This window comes from Podarcis tiliguerta (assembly GCF_965153285.1).
Source record: "Podarcis tiliguerta genome assembly, chromosome: 8".
Lineage (NCBI taxonomy): Eukaryota > Metazoa > Chordata > Lepidosauria > Squamata > Lacertidae > Podarcis > Podarcis tiliguerta.
In genome coordinates, this window is record NC_139541.1 from 18,694,045 (window position 1) to 18,721,017 (window position 26,973).

Genomic DNA, 26,973 nt, shown 5'->3' on the forward strand with positions numbered 1-26,973 from the left:
TTGCCAGGCAACCGCCAGAGGATTTTCCGCAGCTGCTTCTTGGCCCAGGAGACGGTCCCTATCTGTTGCCTGTTTCCAGGTGGAATGAGAAATCCCTTGTGGTGGGGAGGCTCAAGCAGCCTAACCCCAGAAAAGGCCAAGAACGGCCTCAGCGGTTTGCTGGGAAATGCACCGTGAATCTCTTGTGTCTCCCGCAAAGGTTGCAAGATTCTCAGGGCAGGTCCCCTCTTGCTTACGTGACTTTGCCAGGCAGGAGTGGGGAGCCTCAGGCCCGGGGGACAGATGTGGCCCTCCAGGCCTCTCTGTCAGGCCCTTGTAACTCTCCCCCAAGCCACACCCCTTCCTGGTGCTTTTTTCACAACCAGAGTGCTTATTAAGCCTGGCGGGAATGCAGCCTGCTAACGCTGATAAGGCCTCTTGCACATTTGCAAAGCTAAGCAGGGTCTGGTATGGTTTCACAGTGGATGGGAGACTGTGTGTTGAGATCCCTGTGTTGCTAGGGGTTGGACTTGATGACCCTTGGGGTTCCCTTCCAACTCTACAATTCTGTGATTCTTTTTGTAAAATACAATTTTTATTAAATTTTCAGAATTTCACAAAAACTTAATCACATCTTCGTTCATAGATAGACTTCCCACCCACACCTCTGCAGTGTTTTTGTTCAAACCCTTTTCTACTGCGTTGTATTTCAAGCTCTTTATCAAAAAACAAGTCCCTCTAATACAATTATTTTGTCATTTTTCTTCCCCTGCTCATATCTCAAATCATGACAGTGATTTCATTTGACTACAATATTTTTTATAATAGTCCACAAATTGCCTCCACTCTTCTCTAGAAAGTTCATCATTTTGATCAATTAATTTTGTTGTTAGCTTTGCTATTTCCGCTCCGCCCACTTTTGCTTCTGGCCCCGCCCACCACTGCCATGTAATTCCCTCTCCCAAAGGCTGTCCCTGCTTTGTTGCCTGTGATTTAGCAACTTGTTTCTAGCCACACCCTCTTTCCAGGCCACACCCTCTTCTGACATTTGCTTCATACCCTCCTTGAGAGTTTTTGCCTGGCTGGAATGTGTCGTTGAACTCTGAGCATTTCTCTTGCTTGCCTGGATAGAGGATAGGGAAGCCTCCTATTCTGCTGTGCAACGCTAAAACATATTCTCATTGTTCTGCCCAGTTTATGACTTGGGCCCTGCCTGCCAGTGGCATGTGGCGGAAGGTTGCCCAGAAAAGAATGGCAGTGGCTACAGATCACAAGGAGGGGGGACAGAATGCTGGACTACATGTGTCAGTTGCCTAATCCAGCAGATCTCTTCTTATTTTCTTAATGCAGTCCTTGAGGTGGGGGGCGAAAAAGCTCTGTAGCGTGCATGTCAGCTTTATATACTGTCTTCCAATGCTTAATGTGCAAGTTGGAACCACTTCGAAACTGACAACAATAAAACAGCAGTATGAAAATCCCCCAATTAATCCGCAGTAACGTATAGAACAGGGGTCAACAAACTTTTTCAGCAGGGGGCCAGTCCACTGTCCCTCGGACCTTGTGGGGGGCCAGACTTATATTTTGGAGCGGGTGGGAGAACAAATTCCTGTGCTCCACAAATAACCCAGAAATGCATTTTAAATAAAAGGACACATTCTACTCATGTAAATAACATGCTGATTCCCGGACCGTCCTCTGGCCAGATTTAGAAGGCGATTGGGCCGGATCCGCTCCCGGGCCTTAGTTTGCCTACCCATGGTATAGAACAACGCAACACACTGTTCATAACTGGCAAGGACTGATCAGTGTCGAAAGCCGTCCGTTAATCACCTCTGCAATTTATTTCTTTGGAACCATGCGATGAAAAGTATTCCTAAGCAGACAAGGAGACACAAGTTTCAAGATAATTAAATAGCAGCAATCCATTTTCTGTTTCACCAAAATATGGCTGCCAGCTTCTTCCTCCTTAGTCTAAGCATTGCCCTTGTGGAAACCAGCAGGAGAATGGGGACGGAACTAGAATGAGTTGGCTCAGCCCTGTCATTGGCTCTGGCGCCATCTTACTCTTGGGCTCCCTGCTTTCTGCTTCTGAATATCGGATGCGGGAAACTGCAGGAGTAGAGAATCTTGTGCTTCAGTCCTGCTTTCAGGCTTCCCAGGGGCCTCTGGCTGGCCACTGCGGGAACAGGACGCTGGACTAAATGGGCCATTGACTTAATCCAGCTCTTTGTATGTTCATCCTGACCATTGGGGGGCAGATGGGGTTTGGAGCCCATCAAATCACAGTGCCGTTTTGAGCAACTTTGCTGTGCTGTTGCTTCCCCCCTCCCCTCTTTTCCGTACCTCCTCTTGATCCGGTGTGTATTTTCCTTTAACGAGTGCCGCCGGGCATCAGAAACCTTGGCAAGGGGAGAGAGTTTTATGTAGCAGCAGCCAGGCGGAGATTCTTTGATGGCATCGGAACTGCCCGTAGCGAAACAAGGGAGGTCAGACACCCCATCGAGCCCAGCCTTGCAACCCCTGTGACAGCCGTACCCTGGAGGCGGGTTGAGGAGAGAGGGGGCACGGGTTCATTTTGAGCGTGTTGTGGAAGAGAAATCGCCTCTGGTGGGCGCGAGGAAGGAAGCGGGAGACCGTGTTCCGCATCGTGCCTGCGACTCGGGTGAAGTTATTCTGCATAACTCAACAGGCACTGCGAACATCCTGCCAACTGGGACCCTCTGCCTGCAGCTGTAATTTGTTGATGCTTGTGTTAAAAGGGAAGAGAGGAGAGGGAGAGGAGCTCTTAGCGACATCAAAATGGCCCATTAATCAACCCTGGCCTCCCTTTGTTTTTATTATGATTCCTTCAGCTTGAGCAGAGAGGCAAAGAGCATCTGCAGCGGAGGAGTCTGGCAGGTTTTTGTCCTCCTAAAGGACAGGAACTGAGGTGTGGAGGGGGGGTTAAGGGGCCTTGCGGCATGCGTGTCTCAGGAGCAGAAAGGGAGGAGCAGGGGCTGTGATGAGTCATCCACGCAAGAGACCCGTAAGCCTATCATTTTATGCGCGCGCACACACACACCAGCAATTTAGGATTGGCTGGCTAAGATTGGAAGTCTGAGGATCCTGGCGTTTTGTCTTTGTCTCAGGTTTCTAGTCCTCACTGTTGACTTCCACCGTTTCAAACAGAACCGCCTAAGGAGAGCTTTTTCAAACAGCCCAATAGTTTCTTGTCGCATTGCAGGGAGAAAGGTGGGATGGAATTATTATTTATTTATTTATTTGTTTGTTTGTTTGTTTATTATTATTATTTATTAATACTATATCATTTATTGGACTTATTAGTCACATTTTAAACAAAATATAAACTCAGAGCGACTTGAAACATAGAATAGGCGTTATCCATTGGGTGGTATCGAACTTCTGCCCAGCATAGATCCATTGAAGTTAATGGACCTAAGTGAATTATGTCTATTAATTCCAGTGGGTCAGCTCTGGGGGGTGCAAGGCAAACTCCAGAATCCCCCACCCCACCCCCAAAGGAAGGCTCTCATTTAGTTTGTATGAAATTCAGATTTGTAATCTCACTGTATACCAGTTGTATAAGTGACAATAAAGTATTTCAATTTTCAATTTCAGTTTCAATTTGTCTGTATCTGCCCATGCCGCCCCCCAAAAAGTCTGATTTAAAACATTTTTTTAAAAAAAACAACAACCACCAGGCAGGTTTGGGGGGGGGGGGTTGTTTGCCTTTTTGTAAATTAACCTTGAACCGGCAAATATCTTTTCCTTCCTTCCTTCCTTCCTTCCTTCCTTCCTTCCTTCCTTCCTTCCTTTGACAGGTGGCCGGCCTGACCCTCCTGGCTGTTGGCATTTACAGCGCCAAGAACGCAACTGCGGTCGCTGGCCGGTACATTGAGGCCCGCCTGGGCAAGCCGTCGTTGGTGAGGGAAACCTCTCGTTTCACCATCCTGGAAGCTCTCAAGCATCCCATTAAGGTAATCCCTTCTAACGTACTGCACAACTCCTCTCATGAGGGGCTAGAATAGCCAGGTGGATTCAGCGACATCATAATCAAACACATTTGTACTTAACTTATTTGTGGCATTTATATTCCACCTTTCCCCCCAAAGAGTTTGTCGAGTTCGTGGCCATGCCCTGCCACTACAGTTACAGGCAGGAATGCGCCTGAATACCACTTGCTGGAGCCCTCAGGAGGGGAGAATGATCTTGTCCGTGTGGTCCTGCTTGCAGGTTTCCCCACACACAGTTGGTTTTCCAAGATGCTAGACTACTGGCTTGATCCAGCAGGACTCTTATGTTCTTAATTTTCAAGCCCAGGGAGATTCTGAATTTATAAACAGAAGGGATTTTACGGGCTGAAACCAATGCACCTGTTATTTATGCATGGAGTCTTCACTCCGGATTTGTGTAGGTTTACTCCTTAGCCTTTCTTCTCCTGAAGATGTCCCTCAAGACAGCAGGTACATACCGTATTTTTTGCTCCACAAGACACACTTTTTTCCTCCTAAAAGGTAAGGTGAAATGTCCGTGCGTCTTATGGAGTGAATGTGTGGTCGATCACTGGCTCCCTTTCTGGCCCTGCCACCTTGCCCAGGCCTCCATTGCTGAATGTTCTGCAGACAGAGGCTGTTTGTTTCCCCGGCAACATGCGACTGGCTGATTAGATTATCTGTGTGGAAACGGTAGAAATGGCTCCCTTTCCTTTCCTAAAGAAGCTGCAGAACTGTGAGTTGAACCCCATAAAAACAGGATTTTTTCCCTTTGCAAAGTAAGCACAGCAACTTTGAGCTAATCCTCAAAAAACCGGGGCTTTCCTCCTCTAAAAACCAGGTGTGTCTTATGAAGCGAAAAATACGGTACCTCCTTCTGGCAACTCCTGCAGCCAAGCTGGTGCCAAATGTATTGCTCTGTTTCCCTTTGGTCCACATAAACAAGGCCAAGAATGGGGTCTTGTAGTTTGGGCAGCCCAGGACCTCCATACACAGCACCCCAGGCTTGCGCCCCACATAGGTCATTTTGGTGCTGCTAGTGTTGCAAAAACAACATGGGAGGCAGCAGCTACAAGTTACCGGTCACTACAGCCGCAGCAGGTGCTGTGATCCTCAAGCGGCTTGACTTCACCCCCGGAGACTCAACATAGAATCATAGAACTGTAGAATTGGAAGGGATCCTTAGGATCATCTAGTCCAAGTATAGGCAAACTGGCCCTCCAAATGTTTGGGACTACAATTCCCATCATCCCTAGCTAACAAGACCAGTGGTAGGGGATGATGGGAATTGTAGTCCCAAACATCTGGAGGGCCGGAGTTTGCCTGTGCCTGATCTAGTCCAAACCCCTGCCATGCAGGAATAGGCAGCTATCCCATTTGGGGATCGAACCTGCAACCTTGGCATTATCAGCATTCTCTCTGGAGACAGACAAATGCCAAAAACAACATATATGGAGATTAGTCCCGTCCTGCCACAAATACCTTTCGGTATTCATATCGCCTATAGATATGTTGATAATATAAACTGAAGGGGGAGGAGCTTAAGATATCGTTTATGTGATTGCCACCTAGTGGCCAAAAGGTGAAGTGTTATAAACTGAAGGGGGAGGAGCTTAAGATACCGTTTACGTGATTGCCACCTAGTGGCCAAAAGGTGAAGTGTTTCCTGGGGGGGGCGGAGTTGGAACTGAGCATGCTGCATAACAGGAACTTAAGAAATTAAAAACAGGTATTGGTGTTGCCTGCATGCATTACAAAATTCACAGGGTGGATAAGCTGTATTCTACCGCCATTGTCGGAGGTAGTGTGACTCCGAAGACCAGCTGCTGGTGCAAACGGCCAACCAGATGCCCCGTTTGGAAGCCTGTGAGCAGCAGCAACTGTCCCCACCTGCAGTGACCAGTAGCTGGTATTCAGAAGCATCTTGCCTCTGGCAGTGGCGGTAGAGCAAAACTATCGTAGCTCATGGCCACTGGTAGCCTTCCGTCCCATGAATTTGGCTAATCCTCTTTTAAAGCCATCTTGGTTTGGGGCAGTGTGTCCCCACTGGTGGGAAATAGGCTTCTCCCATGCCCTTTGTCCATCACCCATCACAACAGGTAACCTGACTGCCTTCACTTTCTTTCCCTAGCTTGGCAAGCGGCTCACCAGCAAAGCCCAGGATGCCCTCGAAGGAGTCATTCTCAGTGTGAGTAAATAATAATAATAATAAAATTAAAAAAGACTATTTGTATAAAGAAGGGATGGCTAACCTGTGGTCCTCCAGACATTCCTGGACTACAGCTCCCATCAGCCTCAGCTAACACATCCAATGGCTGGGCCTGATCCAACAGGGATGCTTTTGTGTTACATTTTTTGGTCCCTGCCCAGAGCGGTGTGATGGGGAAGAGGTGCCAAATTCCAACAGTGCCTCGGTTTTGGCCGAATTCGAGCCACATCTGCCAAGGGCAAAGGCTTTAATTTTCCTGTGCCTGCTATCAGCTAATTCGCCAAATGGTGTGAATTGCCCCCAATGGCTGCAGGATGAAGGTTTCCCCGTCCCAGTAAGTTCTCAGCCAGGACGAGATTTGAACCTCGGCTTTCCGCTTCAACTGTGCCAACTTCTGAAAGAGGAGTTGGACTTCTCCTTCTGCTCCCCTTGAAGATTGCAAAAGCAGCTTCCTCGGGGCCAAAAAAGCATTTCCCAGCTTTGTTTCATTGCCAAGACTGTTGGAGAGAAACGTCGCTCAAGAGGGGTCGAGTGAGTCTTTGCTCCGAGCCAAGAATCCACATGTGGGGAACCTTTGCTCACCTCCGCACAGCAGCCAGCGAAAAAAATCCCTGAGTCAGCACTCGCAAGCTCCCCCCCCCCCCTTATGCCAGCACCTTAATGGGCTAATAATTTCTGCCCGGGCGCCGCTTGTTGTAGATAATTGTGGGAATAACGCCACAGTTCGACGGCTCTCTTTTCCTAGCAAAAAAGCATGCTAGTCAAAGTTGAGGCTGCCCTTTGCTCTCGATAAAGATAAAGGGACCCCTGACCATTAGGTCCAGTCACGACTGACTCTGGGGTTGCGGTGCTCATCTTGCTTTATTGGCCGAGGGAGCCGGCGTACAGCTTCCGGGTCGTGTGGCCAGCATGACTAAGCCGCTTCTAGCGAAACCAGAGCAGCACATAGAAACACCGTTTACCTCCCGCCAGAGTGGTACCTAGTTATCTACTTGCACTTTGACGTGCTTTCAAACTGCTAAGTTGGCAGTAGCAGGGACCGAGCAATGGGAGCTCACCCCGTTGCGGGGATTCGAACTGCTGACCTTCTGATCGGCAAGTCCTAGGCTCTGTGGTATAACCCACAGCGCCACCTGTGTCCCCTTGCTCTCACTAATGGCACCTTATTCAGGAATTTTGCCATTTCTTCAAAAAGAGCCGTGTGTCTACGCTTAAAAGCAAGGGTGGGCACTGGGTCTGCCTGACGGGTCGGACGGTTATCTCCCTCACTGCTTGTGGGCCACTTTTGGCAGAAGGGCATCGGGTGTCTGACCAGATTGTATGGAACACTTTGCTATAGGGCTTCTCAACTGATTGTTGGGTCTCGCAGAGCACTTTGCAAGAGGCTCCACAGGATCCGACCACAATCAGCTGACTGCACAGGGGCTTGGCGAGACCTTCCAGTCATCTGCCTTGTCAGAATTTGCACAGGGTTTGTGCCTACAACCCCCGTTCTGGCTGACCTGGTGACAAGCGTAGCGGGGCAGGCAGCCCGCGGTTTGGTCAAAACGACCTTGCGGGCCAAATGCGGACTGATGGAGCCTGCCATCTGGAGGTTCCCCACCCCTGGCTAAAAGAGCCGTAGGCATTCCATTTGCCAAAAAGCTCCAAGAATGCTTTGCGGGAGAATCACGCACAGGAGCCGCTCCTGCCACACATCAGCATACACCTGGGCTGTTCAAACCACCCACAAGCAAGCCTAGCAATTCACAGGAGCGAGTAAATGTATAAACGAGGCCATAGGCAAGAGCATGCCATCTGTTCCCAGCATGCACCGGGAGCTACTCATCCCACACGTTAGCAAGCAACGAATTGCAAGCATGTTCATCTATTTTTTTACTTCGTAAAAACTGTGTGCCCCTTGATTGTAAAGAAAACCGCAAGGTCGTTTACGGAAAGCACAAAGCGATGCAATTGCTGGGGGAAACAACTATTTAAAACATTTTTTTTCAAAGTTAAAATCAATTATAAACTACACACAGATCAAAACAAGTGAGTTTTGGATTTGATATCCCGTTTTATCACTACCCAAAGGAGTCTCAAAGCAGCTAACATTCTCCTTTCCCTTCGTCCCCCACAACAAACACTCTGTGAGGTGAGTGGGGCTGAGAGACTTCAAAGAAGTGTGACTGGTCCAAGGTCACCCAGCAGCTGCATGTGGAGGAGCGGAGACGCGAACCCGGTTCACCAGATTACGAGACTACCGCTCTTAACCACTACACCACACTGGCTCTCCGTGTCAGCTTGCCTAACGTTTTTGAGCAGTACAGTGGTGACACCTGCCTGGTGTCAGTAGGCAGGGAGTTCTAAAGCGAAGATGCCACCTAAAAGAATGATTTCTTACAAATGCAATGTCATGCAGCCGCTATAACAGCGCCGGATCCACAGATCGAAATGGTCGAGTGGGCAGATATGGGGGAAAGTGATCTCGCAGGTCCCAAGTTGCTCAGGGCTTTACCTATTAATGGTAACAGCTTGGTAGCAAAGAGTATTCTGTTTGGGTCTCTGAGCACAGCTATTCCATGCCGGCCAGGTCTCACTCCTGCCGGCAATTGTGCCGCAACATTCTGCGCAAGCTGCAGCTTGCGAGTCAAGCACAAGGGAAGCCCCACGCTGCTTCTTGGCATGCATCACAAGAACACACGCATGAGCAAGCACCAAAGATGGTTTCCTCCATGCCCTGATTGTGGGCATCCCAGAAGCATCGTGACGGAAACAGGATACTGGGCTGGTTGGAAATTTGGTCTGAGTCCGAGGGCTCGTAGGTAGGTAGAGTCCCTGACCCACCCACCCGGTGTTTATTCCATGTCTTCTTAGTTCAACCTTGCCCTTTCTCCATTATTATTTTTTGCAGCCAAAGCTGGAGGAGCGAGTGAGAGACATTGCCATTGCGACACGGAACACGCGGAACAACAAAAGCTTGTACAGGAACATCCTCATGTACGGGCCCCCTGGGACGGGGAAGACTCTCTTTGCCAAGGTAGCCCCAGTGGCATCATTGCGATGTGATCACTGCCAGCAGCTCAATTGACAGCCTCTCGGGTCACCACTCCTGAAGGCAGGGGAGAGCTCTTCACATCAGGGCACACTTATAAATCCTGCTCTGGTCGGCATCAGACCAGAGGGTTGGGGCCCTCTGGTTGGCTTAAGGTTGAGGGTCTGGGGCTTCAGGCTAGTCCCAGTCACTGAGCCTTTGATAGGATCATCGGAGTATGTTTCTGTCACCTTTATTCATGAGGGCTAGGATGCTTTTTAAAATTTTTTTAAATTATAATTTTGGAATTTGGGGTTTTGCAATCGATTCTACAGAGCTATGTAAACACCATAGGGCAAATGTTTTTTTTATTATTATTATCAAAGTGGTACCTCAGGTTACATACGCTTCAGGTTACAGACTCCGCTAACCCAGAAATAGTGCTTCAGGTTAAGAACTTTGCTTCAGGATGAGAATAGAAATTGTGCTCTGGTGGCATGGCAGCAGTGGGAGGCCCCATTAGCTAAAGTAGTGCTTCAGGTTACAAACAGTTTCAGGTTAAGAATGGACCTACGGAACGAATTAAGTACTTAACCTGAGGTACCACTGTATTATTATTATTATTACTATTACTATTATTATTATTATTTAATTAAATTTGTATACTGCCATATATCTGCAGGTCTCAGGGTGGTTTGCAAGACAAGATCACAATATAAAAGCACAGACTACATAATCAAAATAAAAACAAAAACAGTCCAGTAACTCCCCCCGCCCCAACACATTTTTAAAGGGCATTGGGTGTCAATGTTTATCATTACTTGATTTTCTTTTTCGCTCCTCTAGTTGCTGAGCCTTTGATGGGGCCCCTGAGTATGTTTCTGTGTCATTTAGAAATGAGGATTAGGAACCTGCTTTTTTAAAGTATTTAAAAAAAATATTATTGGGCAGATAGTTTGTGTACAAGATTCTACAGTTATGTAAATAAAAAGGTAAAGTTAATTTCAGTTGTGAATGACTCTGGGGTTGTGGCGCTCATCTCGCTTTATTGGCCGAGGGAGCCAGCGTACAGCTTCCGGGTCATGTGGCCAGCATGACTAAGCCGCTTCTGGTGAAACCAGAGCAGCGCACGGAAACGCCGTTTACCTTCCCGCTGGAGCGGTACCTATTTATCTACTTGCACTTTGATGTGCTTTCGAACTGCTAGGTTGGCAGGAGCAGGGACTGAGCAACGGGAGCTCACCCCGTCGCAGGGTTTCGAACTGCCAACCTTCTGATCAGCAAGCCCAAGAGGCTCAGTGGTTTAGACCACAGTGCCACCCGCGTCCCTTTATGTAAATATCACGGGCAAATGTTGATTGTTATTTGATTTCTCCCTCTCCCCCCCTTTCTTTCTCCCTCCCTCCCTCCCTCTCTCTCTCTCTCTCTCTCTCTGTCTTTTTCTCTGCTCCAGAAATTAGCCATGCATTCTGGCATGGATTACGCCATCATGACTGGTGGTGACGTCGCCCCCATGGGGCGGGAAGGAGTTACTGCCATGCACAAGGTCTTTGACTGGGCAAATACAAGCCGGAGAGGGTAAGCTTTGATCTGTTCCCCACCACTTTCTCAGATCGAGAGTTCCGTCTTGCTTTTACACACATGCACACACACACAAAAAGATGTTGCTTTGCTCTCAGTACAGAATCCATTGCAGTTTTCAGTTGCTTCATTTAATCGTGGTGTGGTCTGGGCGGCTTCCAACAGAATATTAAAAACACAATAAAACATTTAAAATCACCAAGCGGTGATTGCAGAACCGTTCATGGGCCGGATCTGGAGGGCAATTGGGCCGGATTTGGCCCGCGGGCCTTAGTTTGCCGGCGCCTGCCATACACCGAGTCAGACCAATGGTCCATCTAGCTTGGTTCTGTCTACACTGACTGGCAGCAACTGTCCGGGGTTTCAGGAAGAGAGTCGCTCCCAGCCCCACCTGGAGATACTGTTCGGGATTGAACCCGGACTCTTCTGCGCACACAGCGGATGCACTGCCTCTGAGCCACGGTGCTTCCCTGAAACTTAAAGCCTACTGTGCAGAGGTTAAGTTGACCTTCTTGGCCCCGCCTACTTTTGCCTCTGGTCCCGCCTGCTGCTCGCATGCAGCCATCGAGTTGAAAGAGGTTCTACATTCCTGGGTACATACATACCCAGCATGTTCTCTACAATACCGTGGTACCTCGGGTTGCATAGGCTTCAGGTTACAGACTCCGCTAACCCAGAAATATTGCTTCAGGTTAGGAACTTTGCTGAGAACAGAAATTGTTCTCCGGCGGCAGCGGGAGGCCCCATTAGCTAAAGTGTTTCTTCAGGTTAAGAACAGTTTCAAGTTAAGAACGGACCTCCGGAACGAATTAAATACTTAACCCGAGGTACCACTGTAAAGAGAAAGCAAATACCTTCCACAGTGATGGTGCTGTTTGGCTCTTCGTCTCTTCTCTCCTGCACCTCCAAGCATCTCCCAGAGACCCATTAAAACCGAGTAAGAGGAACTGGGGATCCGGCGCTGTGTGCCTATGCCGTCCTATTTTGTGGGGGGTGCCGAAGGAGGGAGGTTCGGGGATGGCGCTGAGCGTGGCTAATTGATGATGTATGTGTCCCTTGATTGGCTCCGACAGACATTCGCTCCCTTTGTCCAAACTGATACGCAGGCACATTCATCACCAGAATGTTTCTATTTTCCACCTTTTTTCTTTCCTTAAAAAGAAAGGGGGGGGGGGAGAGAGAGAGAATGGAAAGCCACCCGTGAAATGAAATATTTAGAGCACTGCAAAACAAACTTCCTTTTGCAGAGGGTTTTTCGTGGCCCACCTTTTTGTGGGGGGAAACGGCAAGAAAAGCTGAAATGCTGCGTGTGTTTAAAAATGCATTGGCGGTCCATGTTAAATTATTCACCGGCCGGGGGGGGGGGGGGGGGAGAGAAAGCCAGCAGAATTGCAGATCCCAGAATGTGACAAAGCAGCCTCTCATAGCTCCCTGAGTGACTTCTGAAACCTTCCTCCCCTTTGGTACTTTACAAGCCAAACCCTAGAGCTATGGTGTCTTTTCATGCTATTCCATCCTTAAGGAGTCTTTTTAAAAATAAAAAAAAGCATTGTGGTTTGTATGCCAGGGAGCATAGTAACACAGAAAAACATATCCATGGTTTTACCAGTCTGGTTCACACCTGGCCATTGGACATGCTGGCTGATGGGAGGAGTTGTTTTTGGACTACAACTCCCATCATCCATACCTGTCAGATGCTGACGAGAAGAGCTGTTGCTACTGTTGTAGTCGCTTTATTTCTTTATTTGAATTGTTTCCGTGCATTGTTGTCGCTGCTGCCGCTGCTTGTTCTTATTTAATCTCAAAAGCTGTTGACAACCCAGTTTAAAGCACCAAGTTAAAAAATTGCACAATATCAGAACGAAACCTTAACAGACGAAGCTTGCGTATATGATGTGTCTTTAAAGCAGCATAACGGACAAGAAAGCAAAATTCTCTCTTAAACCGTATCATGGATAAAAATCGAAGGCTTTCATGCAGTCCTCAGAGCTGACCCATGGAAATTAGCAGACCTAAGTTACTCATGCGCGTGTTAAATTTTAACGGGCCTACTCTGAGTAGGACTGACTAACGTAGGTCACAACCCAAAAGCAATAGATGCCACAAAACCTACTCTGCGCAGATGCGTTGAAATGAATGAACTTGTCTAACTTAGGTCCTCTGGTGGGCACGCTCCAAGGAAGTCTTGGTTAGGCACAATCCCATATTTGTTATTTTTTTACACCGAAGCGTCTTGGGTGAACTTTGGATTGGCGATGGCCCAACTCTGCAAGGATGGTGGGCCCATTTGCTTGACCCACTGCTGCTGCCAGGCTCACCCAGGTTTTTCGTTTTTTTTAACAGCCTCTTGTTGTTTGTGGACGAAGCTGATGCGTTCCTGCGGAAGAGGTCGACGGCAAGTACTTCACACTCCCTTCTCTCTCTCTTGCATGTTGTACGCATGCTATCGTTTAGTTTTTACCGAGTATTTATAAACTGCTTTTCATGGAATGTTTCGCAATCGTAGGGTGGGGAACCACGAAATAAAATAATTAAAATATGGCTATACAGAAAACACACACACATTTAGTTTCGTTATTCCCTGCTTGGGATTCTGGAATATTCTGTGAAAAGCAGGTTATAAATACTTGATAATAACAAACTGAAGGAGTATGTGCTTTCTGTATTTTTATATTTTAGTGCATGGTTAATTTAATTGTGATTTCTCCTCCTTGCAGGAAAAAATCAGCGAAGACCTACGAGCCACGTTGAATGCCTTCCTGCACAGGACGGGGCAGCACAGCAACAAGTAAGATTCAGGGGAAACATAAGAGCCATCTTCCAGTGTCTGAAGGTGTGTCATGCAGAAGATGAAACAGACTCTTTGGGTTGTGTCCCAACATTTGTCCTACTCAGATTAGATCCATAGACTTGCAAGGTCGCCTTACCTTCCATATACAGTGGTACCTCGGGTTACATACGCTTCAGGTTACATACGCTTCAGGTTAAAGACTCCACTAACCCAGAAATAGTGCTTCAGGTTAAGAACTTTGCTTCAGGATGAGAACAGAAATCGGGCCCCAGCGGTGCAGCAGCAGCAGCAGCAGGAGGCCCCATTAGCTAAAGTGGCGCTTCAGGTTAAGAACAGTTTCAGGTTAAGAATGGACCTCCAGAACAAATTAAGTACTTAACCCGAGGTACCACTGTATAGCTCCACCCACTTTTGCCTCTGGCTCCGCCCATGTGGCCCCTGGAAGGTTGTCAAGAATGGAATCTGGCCCTCAGGCTGAACAAAGTTTCCCCCATACCATAGACATATGCATTACTCTTGGATTTTGAGCCTTCTCTGGGCATAGCCAACCCATTTTGTTTTAAAATAAATAAATGATGAAATGGGATATTATCTCAGCGTTGCTTTCCACTGCAGAATTCCTTATTGCCCGCAGGCCTGTCTAATTATACATTTGGCTCTAGTTATCCTGTTTTGACGGTTCTACTCTCCCCCCCACCCCCCAGACACACACACAAAAAGCAAATTTGATTGGTGCATATCTTCATTTAAGGAATAGTTCTGGGTTCCCTCTTAAAAAAACAATGTTCTGCAGAGCCTGTAAGGAATTGACTTCAGTCACTCAACGCCACAATAACGTATGCGAATCCACCAATAATGAGCCCCCCGGGAGACAGTTAACTGGCAATTCTGCCTTCTGTCAGGAAAATGTGTGCTTTTAAGTAGCCAATTTTACGCTTCTAGCAAACCCTTCAGGAATGCCGAATCCTGGACGTTCAGAGTTACTGTTTCCAAGAGCAACTGGTTGGGTCCAAGATGGCTGCCCTCTCGTCCTCTTCCAAAATGCCTGCCAGTTCTCTTATTCAGAGTCCCCCCAGAAGCGCAAACAGGAGACGTCTCTCATTCAAGCTTTTTTTGCTTGTGAAGTTTGGTTAAGGTAAAAAGGTAAAGGACCCCTGGACAGTTAAATCCAGTCAGAGGCAACTATGGGGTTGTGGCACTTGTCTCACTTTCAGGCCGAGGGAGCCGGCGTTTGTCCACAGACAGCTTTCCAGGTCATGTGGCCAGCAGGACTAAACCACTTCTGGCACAATGGGACACCGTGATGGAAACCAGAGCGTGCGGAAATGCCATTAACCTTTCTGCCACAGTGGTACCTATTTATCTACTTGCACTGGTGTGCTTTCAAACTGATAGATTGGCAGAAGCTGGGACAGAGCAATGGGAGCTCACTCTGTCGCAGGGATTCGAACCGCCGACCTTCCGATTGGCAAGCCCAAGAGGCTCAGTAGTTTAGACCACAGCGCCACCCGCTTCCCAGAAGTTTGGTTAAACCACCATTTGGCCCCTGTAATTCCTGTTTTTGTTTTGCTCTGTACATTTTTACTTTCGTTTGAGGAGTGAATCTGAGGTGGTCTGGGGAACCTATATGAATTTTAAACTTTATAAGAGAGATTGGGTCAGAAAAATAGTAGCATAAAGAAGTTGCATCAGACAGGCTTGTATACACACCATGTATTTAAAGCATATGACGTTCCCCACCCCCAAGAATCCTGGGAACTGTAGTTCGTTAAGGGTGCTGGGAATTGTAGCTCTGTGAGGCATAAACTACAATTCCCAGGGTTCTTTGGGGTTGGGAGTCGTGCTTTAAATGTACGGTTGTATACGCCTCCCTAGTCAGACATGGCCCATCTAGCTCAGTAGAGCTTTCTTTCCTCTCAGATGTTGTTGGACTACAACTCCCATCAGCCCCAGCCAGCATGGCCAACAGTCAAGGATGATGGGAATTGTAGTCTAGTGACATCTAGAGTTGGAGAAAGCCAGTCTATGTTGATAGGCAGCATCTCTCTAGAGTTTGTGGTCAGGGTCTTCCTCAGCCCTGCAATGGGATTTGAACCCTGATCCACGGCCCTCCCGGTACCTGCTGTTCAAACCAGCCACTCTGAGGTTCTTCATTTCAGGGCCTGCGCTAGGAGTGTGCTAAATCTGAAGCGGAACAGCTCCAGGACAGTCTAAATAGTTTTCTTGCTCTTATACTTTGCCTTAGGCTGGAAACATTAAATAATAATACTACAGATTCTGCTTATGTTGGTTGGGAGGGGAAAGGGAGGATGTTTCCAGTTTGTACCAAATGTGTACATCCCTAATAAACTATTTATTTATTGGCCGCTGTATAAGCCAAGCTATATTTGTGGCCATCTTGCCACGGATTAAATGGAAGAAAATTTACAGTAAATCAGTATAATGCAGTTTATACACCATATAATACGCCTTGTAAAATAAGGTATCACTATAAAAAGGCAGAAGAGAAGGAGATTTTTGTCGGGTTAAAGCGATTGAAATGAAAGGAGGAGAAATAAAAACTCAACAGGGCTGCCTTTGAACTGTAATAATGCTTCTTGCTTGCCTTGTTTGTGAGTGTGTGTCGTGTGTGTGTGTGTGTGTGTGTGTGTGTGTTAGTTCTCTCCCACTCCAAGTAGACCCCTTGAAGCTAATGCATATGACTAACATAGAAATAATAATGTTGTCTGCTCTGAGTAGAACGTAGCTGGATGCAACACTAAGATTTCTGCATGAGTTTTGTATTGGGGAGGGTCAAGTCCGTGGCTCCACCAACTTTTGGCTCTGCCCTTGCCCAGCCCTGTTATGTGGCCCCCACAATGTTGCCCAGAGGGGAATGTGGACCTCGGGCTGGAGAAAAAAAAGTTCCCTCCCCCTGAAATAAATAAATACATTCTGGGGTTTATTGTCATTATCAGAAATAGTCTGTTAAATATTGTGCATATTAAAAGGATGTTATTGAAATACCGTATTTTTCCATGTACAAGACTATGCCCCCCCCCATTTTTTTAGTCAAAAATTGGGGGGTCATCTCATATGCAGATTTATATGGTGAGTCTTGGGTGAGCTGGCGGCTTCTGGCAGCTCCTGAGTCACTTGACTGCCAGAACAACTTTTTTTTGCCGATTTTCAAAAGAAAGAAAAAGCAATTTTGGGCGATTTCCTCCAAAAGCTGAACTTTAAAATACTGATTTCTTAATTTTGGACTCCCCAAAGTAGGGGTCACCTTATACATGGGGTCATGTTATACACGGAAAAATACGGTAACAGGTAAGAAGTTGCCCCCTTTTTTGTCATTGTTGTCTGGGAAAGCATTTAGGACTTGGGGTCGTCGTGTCTGTCCCTCTGGGATCTCGTCAGGGCAGCGTAGCCGCAAGCCAGGAATGGGGAAATCAAGAAAAGTAGCCAGTTTCCGAATGAATGTGGAGATGGTGGCACCCCCCCTGGCCTCCCCCCGCTGACCCCAGGGGGGCCATCTCTGAGCAGATGGTGAGAGTGTCGCCGCCAGCGCCCATTAGGAAAACAGGCTGATTCAAATCACAATGCGCCATTAAATCAGGGCTTATTGTCAGTCGGCGAGAGAGAGGGCCGGAGGGGGTTGCGGGCAGAAGAGAGGCGGCAGGCACTGGCTGTGAAGCAAAAGGATGCTTAAAGCACTGTGTGAAGTTTTGGGAAAGAGCTGGGAGCATTTTGAGAGAAGTAAAGGAGGCAAGAGGGTATGGCTTAGCCCGCAGTGCTAAACACACAAGTCCTGGGAAGTGAGACCCATGAGATATAAAATAATGAGTAGATAGGCATAGGATTGTTGCTTTAAGCTTCACCAGCACACACTCATTCTCTCTGTGTGTGTGCTTTTCTTTCTTTCTTTGTAAACCACTTTGAGGGGGGGTTTTTTACCTGATAACAACACAAACAACGTTTGTAAATATAAATTCTTTTTAAATGCGATTCAGCGTATCATATCAAAATACATGGTTATATAGACCAACTTGTCATATAAACGAAACATATTATGAGAAATTAAAGTCCAGCAGATTCCTCAGGAAATACAATCTATTCAGTTCTTACATTGGCAATATCCGCAGTGTGGAATTCTTAATATCAATCTTGTAGCGTTCTACGTGAAGATGCTTTTAAGAATTCTAGCGTTCCTTGTACGCAGGTACTTCGTCTGATTAGTGTTGTTATCGGTTTTGTATTTACGTGACAAAGGGTAGGGTAGTGTTTTGAATGAGGTTTTTTTTTGGGGGGGGTGGCAGCAAGTGGTGTATAAATTTTATGAAATAAATAAAAATACTTTGATTCTGCAGAAAAGCGGGATGTGGTATTATTGGTTAAGAATGAGGGAGAAATTTGGTTTGATTAGCAGTAGTGTGCTGCCAAAACTTTCTGCAGTGGGAGGAGTGTGTGCGTGCGTGCATTTATTAAGGGCTGCCTTTTAAAGGGAGTTGGGGGAGGTGCTTCTGAGAGCAGTTTTTGGAAGCACCTCAAACCCTCTGTTAGACCTTCCTGCAGCCTTGTATAATCGAGGGGACAGGCAGTTCACTGCATCCTGACAACAGCCTGACATTTTTATGCCTCTATGAAGATATTATGAGTTGTACCCAACCAAGTCCCATTGAAATCAGTGGACCTAAGTCTGTGAACTTCAGTGGATCTCATCTGAGTAGGGCTGGCATTGGATACAAGCCTACACACACACACACACACACACACACACACACACACAATGCGTGCCTTTCTGTATTGAACGAATGAGCATTGAATGGTTTTATGGTGTTTGGGGGGTGCGCTCTTGATCACTGGTACGGTCCCTCGAAGTATTCCCACCCTCCCTGCGTGCACAACTCTGTTTGAAGTGGAAGGGGTTGCTCATGTGGAGGATGAATCCCAATAGAACTGCCTTGCTTTATAAGAGAAGGGAAAAAATGATGGTTCTCCTCTCCTCTCCCCAGGTTTATGCTCGTCTTAGCCAGCAACCAACCGGAGCAGTTTGACTGGGCCATCAATGACCGGATAGACGAAATGGTTAATTTTAAGCTGCCAGCGCTGGAAGAGAGAGAGCGTCTGGTCCGGATGTATTTTGACAAGCACGTCCTGAAGCCAGCCACTGAGGGAAAGCAGTCAGTATATTTATTTTTTTAATTAATTGCCATATTTTGCAATATGGCTTTTTCCCCCTTAAAAATAATGTCGAAAATTAGGCATCTTATACACGGATACATCTCCCCCCATTTTCTTAAGTCTGAGTACCTTGAGTTACAAACGCCTCAGGTTGCAAACGCTTCAGGTTACAAACTCTGCTAACCTGGAAGAGTTACCTCAGGTTAAGAACTTTGCTTCAGGATGAGAACGGAAATCGTGTGCTGGCGGCACAGCAGCAGCAAGAGGCCCCATTAACTAAAGTGGTACCTCTAGTTAAGAACAATTTCAGGTTAGGAATGGACCTCCGGAATGAATTACGTTCATAACTAGAGGTACCACTGTATTGGCATGAAGTCAGGACAGGGTAGGTGAGAAAAGGGAACGACATCAGTGGCTGCACAGGAGCATTTTGTCACAGGCCTAGCTTTGAAGGTTGGCTAATGTTACTACTGGGCCCTGCTGCTCCCAGATATATCCTATTTGGGTTATGAAATCTGTTGAGAACATTAGTCACTTGTCATCGTTTGCAACTGAATAGCGGAAGCAGAATTGACAAGAGGATTCCCCCTGTATCGGGCAAAGATCTCTTGCAACAGGGAACGCATCTTAAACCTTTTCCGGTCCACTTCATTCAAGATCCCGCAGGAGTGGGAGGCGGGGTTGCCTTGTCAAGCTCGTCTCCTGCAGTCGCTTGGTCTAGCCAGGCAGATTTTCATTTGTACAGGGCTTGGCATCAACGGTCCCTGTCTGGGTAGCTACAGCCTCTTGTGGGAGCGAATTCCATTGTTCTAACGATGTGCATCTTAAAAAGCAGAGACATCACTTTGCCAACAAAGGTCCGTATAGTTAAAGCCATAGTTTCCCCAGTAGTGATGTATGGAAGTGAAAGCTGGACCATAAAGAAGGCTGATTGCCAAAGAATGGATGCTTTTGAATTATGGTGCTGGAGGAGACTCTTGAGAGTCCCATGGACTGCAAGAAGATCAAACCTCTCCATTCTGAAGGAAATCAGCCCTGAGTGCTCACTGGAAGGACAGATCCTGAAGCTGAGGCTCCAATACTTTGGCCACCTCATGAGAAGAGAAGACTCCCTGGAAAAGACCCTGATGTTGGGAAAGATGGAGGGCCCAAGGAGAAGGGGACGACAGAGGACGAGATGGTTGGACAGTGTTTTTGAAGCTACCAGCATGAGTTTGACCAAACTGCGGGAGGCAGTGGAAGACAGGAGTGCCTGGCGTGCTCTGGTCCATGGGGTCACGAAGAGTCGGACATGACTAAATGACTAAACAACAACAACAACGATGTGCTGCGTGAAGAAGTACTTTTGACTGCCCTGTATCGAAAAGCAATATCATAAAATAGAGTTCCCCAAAAATTCAGCTGGAGGACATCTTCTTGGCATGCAGAAGGCCCCAGACTCAAACCCCAGCGGCATCCCAGGACAGTTGCTCGTATCCAGCATAGGCAGTACCTAGGAAGGTGGGCCAGTGGGCCTGAGTTGGCATAAAGCTTCTTCGCAGTTCCTCTTTTGTTAATCCTCACAACAGCCTTCAAAGCGGGTCAGTCGGAGGGAATGACAAGCCAAGTCGTTGCAGACTGAGCAGGGGTTTGAACGTGGGTCCTAACCGAACTGCTTCACTGGCTAGCAAATCATATACAATAAAGAAAAAGTCGTGCCGGGCTCCCATGGCTGCGCTCCCCGGGTTTCGGGCTGCAGGCTGCTGTCCGCAAGCCTTGGGAGCCCGGCGGGAACTCCCGCGGGCTGCTAGATTGGCAGATTGGTAAAACCACCACTTGACCCCTGTAATTCTTGTTTTTGTTTTGCTCTGTGCACCGACCCCTCTCGCTCTCCAGGCTTCAGCGAAAGCCTGCATTCGCCCCATAGGACGCACACACATTTCCCCTTCATTTTTGGAGGGGGAAAAGTGTGTCCTATGGGGCGAAAAATACGGTAATAGTTTTATTTACTGGATAAAGGGTTGCATCCAACGCTGACCCTACTCAAGAGTGGTTTCATAAATTAATCAAAGTGATATAATTTATGCCCGTTAATTTCAGCGGGTGAACTCTTTTGATGGGTACGTAGTTGAATACAACTTATAAACCCTAGACCAGGGTTTTCCAAACTTTGGTCTCCATCTGTTTTTGGACTACAATTCCTGTCATCCCTGACCACTGGTCCAGCTAGCTAAGGATGATGGGAGTTGTAGTCCAAAAACAGCTGGATACCCAGGTTTGGGAAACGCTGCCTTAGACCCTACCTACGGTGTTTCCCAGCAGCTTGCAATAAATATAACATGGCAGTGTTGATGCGAACTGGTGTGCTTTTTCCTGTCCAGGCGCCTGAAGCTCGCCCAGTTTGACTATGGGAAGAAGTGTTCAGAGATCGCCAAGCTGACCGAAGGCATGTCTGGCCGAGAGATCTCTCAGCTCGCCGTGGCCTGGCAGGTAAGTTCAGCATCCTATGAGAGAGCCGGTCCTTCGGCGCAGTCTTGCCTGCTCAGACCAGTCTGCTTGGTTTCAGCTAGCTCTGGCTGAGCTCAGCACTGGGGAACCTTTGGCCCTCTAGATGTTGCTGAACATGCTCTTTCTTCCCTGTAACCATAACCCCGCATACACCTGGCATCTGGGGAAATTGCTTCTGGTAGCCCACTTCGCAAAATCATTGTGATGGTGGAATGGAGTGGGGAGAGCTGGGTTTGCTGCCTTGACCTTGGAGGAAAAGCAAAATATAATTTCAGTACAGTGGTGCCTCGCAAGACGAAAAGAATCCGTTCCGTGAGTCTCTTCGTCTAGCGGTTTTTTTGTCTTGCAAAGCAAGCCCATTAGCGGATTAGCGCTATTAGCGGTTTAGCGGCTATTAGCGGCTATTAAAGGCTTAAGGGATTAGCGGATTAGCTGCTAAAAGGCTATTAGCAGCTTAGTGCCTTAGAAAAAGGGGGTGGGGAGCGAAAAAAACCCCCAGGAATCGCAAGACATTTTCGTCTTGCGTAGCAAGTCCATAGCAAATTCGTCCTGCGAAGCACCTCCAAAACGGAAAACCCTTTCGTCTAGCGGGTTTTCCGTCTTGCGAGGCATTCATCTTGCGGGGCACCACTGTAAATGCATGGATTCAACACAGGAATGGGCTAAGCACAGAGACCGGCTTCCAGGCAGCATTGCTTTTTTGTTGTTGCTAACTCTTGTTGCCTGGAGGGAGACTAGAGATGGGAGTATTTGTTTCTTTTATTTTGCTGTTTATTAAATTTGTATACCACCCTTTACCCATAGATCTCAGGGCAGCTTGCAACAGAAAAACACAATGTGGGGGAAAAGCACAAAATACATGATCAAAACAGAAACAAACCCATAGCTTTCACCCCACCCCCTCCTACAACACATTTAAAAGGGTATCGGGTGTTACGCAGCAAAAGGCCTGGTTGAAGAGTAACGTTTTCGCCTGGCGTCTGTAGAACCCCAGTAAGACTGATGAAAACGTTCCGTGCGGTTAATAAATACGTTTTGAAAAATAAAGCAAGCCTTAGGCAGGGCTGGTGCTGCCACACCTCATCCAAAATATTGCAGGTTTTCTGTTTGAGAGTTCAGTAAGGTGCGCGAGCTTGCAAATTTGCTGTGCGCAAGCTTCAGTTGGTCTTTTTTTAAAAAAGAAAGAAAACACTGCCTTGGCGCATCCAGGCCCTTGGGACCGATTAAGGCAGCCGCAATAAAATTGCCCATTGACTCCTTTTTCCAAAGAGCCTCGGGTTGCGTAATGCCTCCTGAAAACTCTTGTTTCCATCTCCCATCCTCTTGTCGTATGCTGAAGACAGCACCTTTTTACTCTGGCCTTAGACGTGTGAGAGAGGAGTTTGTGTATATCTATATTCTTTATTTTTAATATTTTGTTATTAGTTTGCAAATTATTATGGAACCACAGGGGCAAGTGAACAATAACAAAAATTCAACATGGATATAATGAGGGGGCATACCAATGTACCTGAACATATTAAATAATAACACCCAATCTAAGACCAGAACAACCATATTATCTCTAAAAATAAATCTCCACCAAACTGGATATTTATTTATTTCATTCATATCCTGCCTTTTTTCGTCCAAGGAGCTCAAGGTGGTTCTCCCCCTCCTCATTTAATCCCCACAGCAACCCTGTGAGGTAGGTTAGACTGAGGGAGACAGTGGGTTCATGTTGTACTTTCGAGTTAATGGTATAATTTGTGTGTTTTATGTTGTAGGTCGCTTAGAGATTTTAAAAATATTATAAGTGGTTTATAACAATTACGAAATATCAGCAAAAAATAAAGATAATGTGGGCCAGATAAAACTGTATAATTAATTTTGAAAAATACATTAATAAAACAGCAGCTTAAACTTCAGTAAATAAGACATGACACTAGAACGTTTAGCATTCTCCCGGGGCAAATTTGTTTTTAAATAACCGCTTGTGTTGTCGGGGGTCAAACACCAGCAACTCCACAGATACATAGCTTGTGAGATTTCACACGCTTTCAAGCAAAACTTTGCAGTCGTAAGGACTGCTTTTGGAAAGAAGAGAGAGCTGACATTTTCTACAAGTTGATTTCTTTGCCCAGTGTTACACTATGTTACATTGCAAGAGAGAGCGCACTTGTGAGATTTCACATGCTTTCAAGCAGTCATAAGGACTGTGAACGTAGTTTTGAATAGAAAAGAGAGCCAAAACTGTTCTTAAGTGCAATTTAGTGCAGTTTTCGCTTCTATGGAATGGCAACACACACAGTTGACTAGTGCTGAGATGAAATCCCTCCCAAATTCATCACCCCATTCACAACCGTGGGGAGAATGGGGTACTATTGGTGGTGGTGGGGAGCTCATGAAGAGTTTCTTGTGTGCTGACAGGAATTCTTGCTGCCAGTGGGGGTGTCACTGGCAGCAGTGTTGTTATCCTCGGGGGGGGGGGAGAGAGAAACAGCCAGCCATCGTCAGGAACTGTGGCAATTATATATATAGAATTTTGGGGCACCCCTTAAGAACCTAAGATGAGCCCTGCCGGATCAGACCAAAGGCCCATTTCATCCTGCATCCTGTTTTTACAAGAGCCAAACCCCCCATGAGCAGAACCTGAGCACCATGGCACTTTTTGAGGGGTTGTTGCTGTTTAGTCGTGTCTGACTCTTCGTGACCCCATGGACCAGGGCACGCCAGGCACTTCTGTCTTCCACTGCCTCCTGCAGTTTGGTCAGACTCATGCTGGAAGCTTCGAGAACACTATCCAACCATCTCGTCCTCCGTCATCCCATTCTCCTTGTGCCCTCCATCTTTCCCAACATCAGGGTCTTTTCCAGGGAGTCTTCTCTTCTCATGAGGTGGCCAAAGTCTTGGAGCCTCAGCTTCAGGATCTGTCCTTTTGAAGGGAGGGGAGCCTAAATCCACAGGGGGAGGGAAATCAACCCCTGAAATTTGGTCTTGATCCAAACCCATAGGGTGCTGGGCTGGGGAGCCTAAGCCCTCCAGACATCGAGGGACTACAAAGCCCATCATCTCTGCCTGTTGAGTCCAGGCTTATCTCGAGGGCCACAGGTTCCCCCAGCCCTTCATCCTAGGGCTAGGTAGGGATTGAATTTAGAAGGGGGGGGGGATCAAGGCTGTTCTTTGCCTCTTCTGAGAATGCTGGACATTGACGCCCGCCAGTTTGTGACGTGATTGGGTGGCGCAGAGTGACTTTGTCACCTTCCCAGGTCCCTTTCCCTCCTTGTGAGCGTGCTTGCATTTCCTGATCTTGACAAACAGCAGCTGTGGCGAGCCAGGTGCGGCTGTGCGCATCCTTCAAACAGCCTTGACGCAAGTGGATGCCTCGTGGAAGGTGTTTTAGAATTCCTTCCCCTGCCTCAGTCTCTCTCTCTCTCTCTCTCTCTCTCTCTCACTCACTCACTTCCTGCCTGCCTGCCTGCCTTGGTCTGTTTCCGACAGCCTTGGGGCGGGGAAGGAAGGGCACTGCGGTGCTTTAAAAGAAAAGAGTCTAACCAGGAAGGAAAGTTCACAACCTGTTTTTTAGCCAGCACCTCAGGTCAGCGAAAGCCACGATTTCTGCCTCCTGGAGCCAAACGATTTAATGAAGCAATTTCTCAAACCTTCTCTTGGTCAGAGCACCTTCGGTATAATCCCAAAGGGGAGGGAGGGCTTAATTGCTGCTAACGACTGCTGCTTAATTCACCTCCAATTCGTATTTTCAATTACTTTGCCTCGCCACCATCCACGCTGCAGCATTCTCCACCCCCCACCCCCCTTGCAGGCTTTTGCAGGCTTAGAAAACCTCTCTGGCAGACTACAGTTCGGTCCTACTCTAGACCAATGTAGGTTCATAAAAGGGCAGCCAGAATTATCAAGGGACGGGGCGGCACTTCTGTACGTTGCAGCATCTGGGACTTTTTAGTTTAGAGAAAAGGCAAGTGGTGTAAAGTAAGTTCACTGAAATATGCATATTATGGAGAAAATCGGTAGAGAAAGGTTTTTCTTCCTCTCTCATAACGCTAGACCTCGTGGCCATCCAACGAAGCTGAATTTTACCGGACACGTCCTCTTTTTCATGAGTGTAGAGTCATCACAGCGATCCATAGTTAAAAGTAGAAGTCGGCAGATGTGTCCTCTTTTTTGCTCTTCAAAATATGGCAACCCTACCAGTTAAACTATGTAAGTTTTCTGTGGAGGTTTTCCATAGGCATCTCAGCCGCTTTGAGGACAGTGGATTAGGTGGGACATTGGCCTGATCCAACTGGTTCTTTTTATGTTTATGTTCTTTGGCAACTAGGGACATGGGTGGTGCTGTGTTCTAAACCACAGAGCCTAGGGCTTGCCGATCGGAAGGTCGGCGGTTCAAATCCCCACGGCGGGGTGAGCTCCCGTTGCTCGATCCCTGCTCCTGCCAACCTAGCAGTTCGAAAGCACGTCAAAGTGCAAGTAGATAAATAGGTACCGCTCCAGCAGGGAGGTAAACTGCGTTTCCGTGCGCTGCTCTGGTTCTCCAGTCATGCTGGCCACATGGCCCGGAAGCTGTACGCCGGCCCCCTCGTCCAATAAAGTGAGATGAACGCCGCAACCCCAGAGTTGGTCACGACTGGACCTAATGGTCAGGGGTCCCTTTACCCGTTACCTTTACCTCTTTGGCAACTAATTCCTACTCAGAGTAAGCCCATACGAAACAAAGGAACATGACAGACTTGGGGCGATTGATTTCAGGCAATCTGCTCTGCGCAGGGGCTTAGTTTGAGGCAACCCATTGAAACGGATGCACTTGGCGAATCCAGGTTGATTTCAATGGATCTGCTTCAAGTAGGACTTAATTGGGTACTGTGCCCACCCATCAAAGCTGGCCCATGGAAAGGGTTGAAAGAGACATGGATGGGTGGCACAGCAGAGCCAGTTCCCTGCTGTGAACCCTCTTGGGGCTGACAACAATGTGCACTGGATAATGCCGTCGTTTCGTTGCGCGACGTGTCAACCAGACCAGGAAATCTCATATGATTTATTTATGATTCCTTTTTTTTCTTTTCCGCCCTCCCTCCCAGAGGAGCCCTGTGCGGGGAAGGCTCAGAGTGTTCAAACAGTGCAATTTTAAAATGAAAAGGTAATTTAAAACATTTCAGAGCCATTTAGAACCGTTTGACACACGTCAAACGCATCTTATGAAAGCTGCCGCGTGCCCTCACAGTTGCACCATTACAAAGTTGCTCTGTACGGTATTTTGCAAGCGTGTGGACAGCATCTTGTTCTCTAACAGTGGCCAACCAGATTCCTACTCATGGTCCACAAGCAGGACCTGAGCAGAGCAGCATCTCTCTCCTCCTGCCTCGCTGACTTTGCTTCTTTCTCCACCATGGGCAATATTTCTGAATATCAGTTACCGAGAGTCACAAGTAGGGAGAGTTGCTTTTGTACTCAAGCAGGCTTCCCATTGGTATTTGGTCGGTTAGATGAGCTGGTGGCCTCATCTAACAGGCTTCTTGCTGCTCAATTTGCATACTTCATGCAGGCCTAAATGTTCTGCAGTTGCAGAATACAGTGGTGCCTCGCAAGACGAAAAGAATCCGTTCCGCGAGTCTTTTCGTCTTGCGGTTTTTTCGTCTTGCGAAGCAAGCCCATTAGCGGATTAGCGCTATTAGCGCTATTGGCAGTTTAAGGGCTAAAAACGGCTTTTTAAGGCTTAAGGGATTAGCGGTTTAGCTGCTAAAAGGCTTTTAGCAGCTTAGCG

General features: G+C 47.3%; 1 protein-coding gene across 1 annotated transcript in view; it reads left to right on the forward strand.

The window, feature by feature from the left end:
* ATAD3A (ATPase family AAA domain containing 3A) overlaps positions 1–26,973 on the forward strand; it is a 43,181-nt gene that overhangs the window by 13,588 nt on the left and 2,620 nt on the right. Inside the window, exons 8-15 of the mRNA XM_083454001.1 lie at positions 3,801–3,956; positions 6,103–6,159; positions 9,074–9,199; positions 10,647–10,771; positions 13,118–13,169; positions 13,492–13,562; positions 18,560–18,727; positions 21,089–21,197. Coding sequence (XP_083310127.1) covers positions 3,801–3,956; positions 6,103–6,159; positions 9,074–9,199; positions 10,647–10,771; positions 13,118–13,169; positions 13,492–13,562; positions 18,560–18,727; positions 21,089–21,197 — 864 coding nt within the window. The remainder of the gene's footprint in view (positions 1–3,800; positions 3,957–6,102; positions 6,160–9,073; positions 9,200–10,646; positions 10,772–13,117; positions 13,170–13,491; positions 13,563–18,559; positions 18,728–21,088; positions 21,198–26,973) is intronic.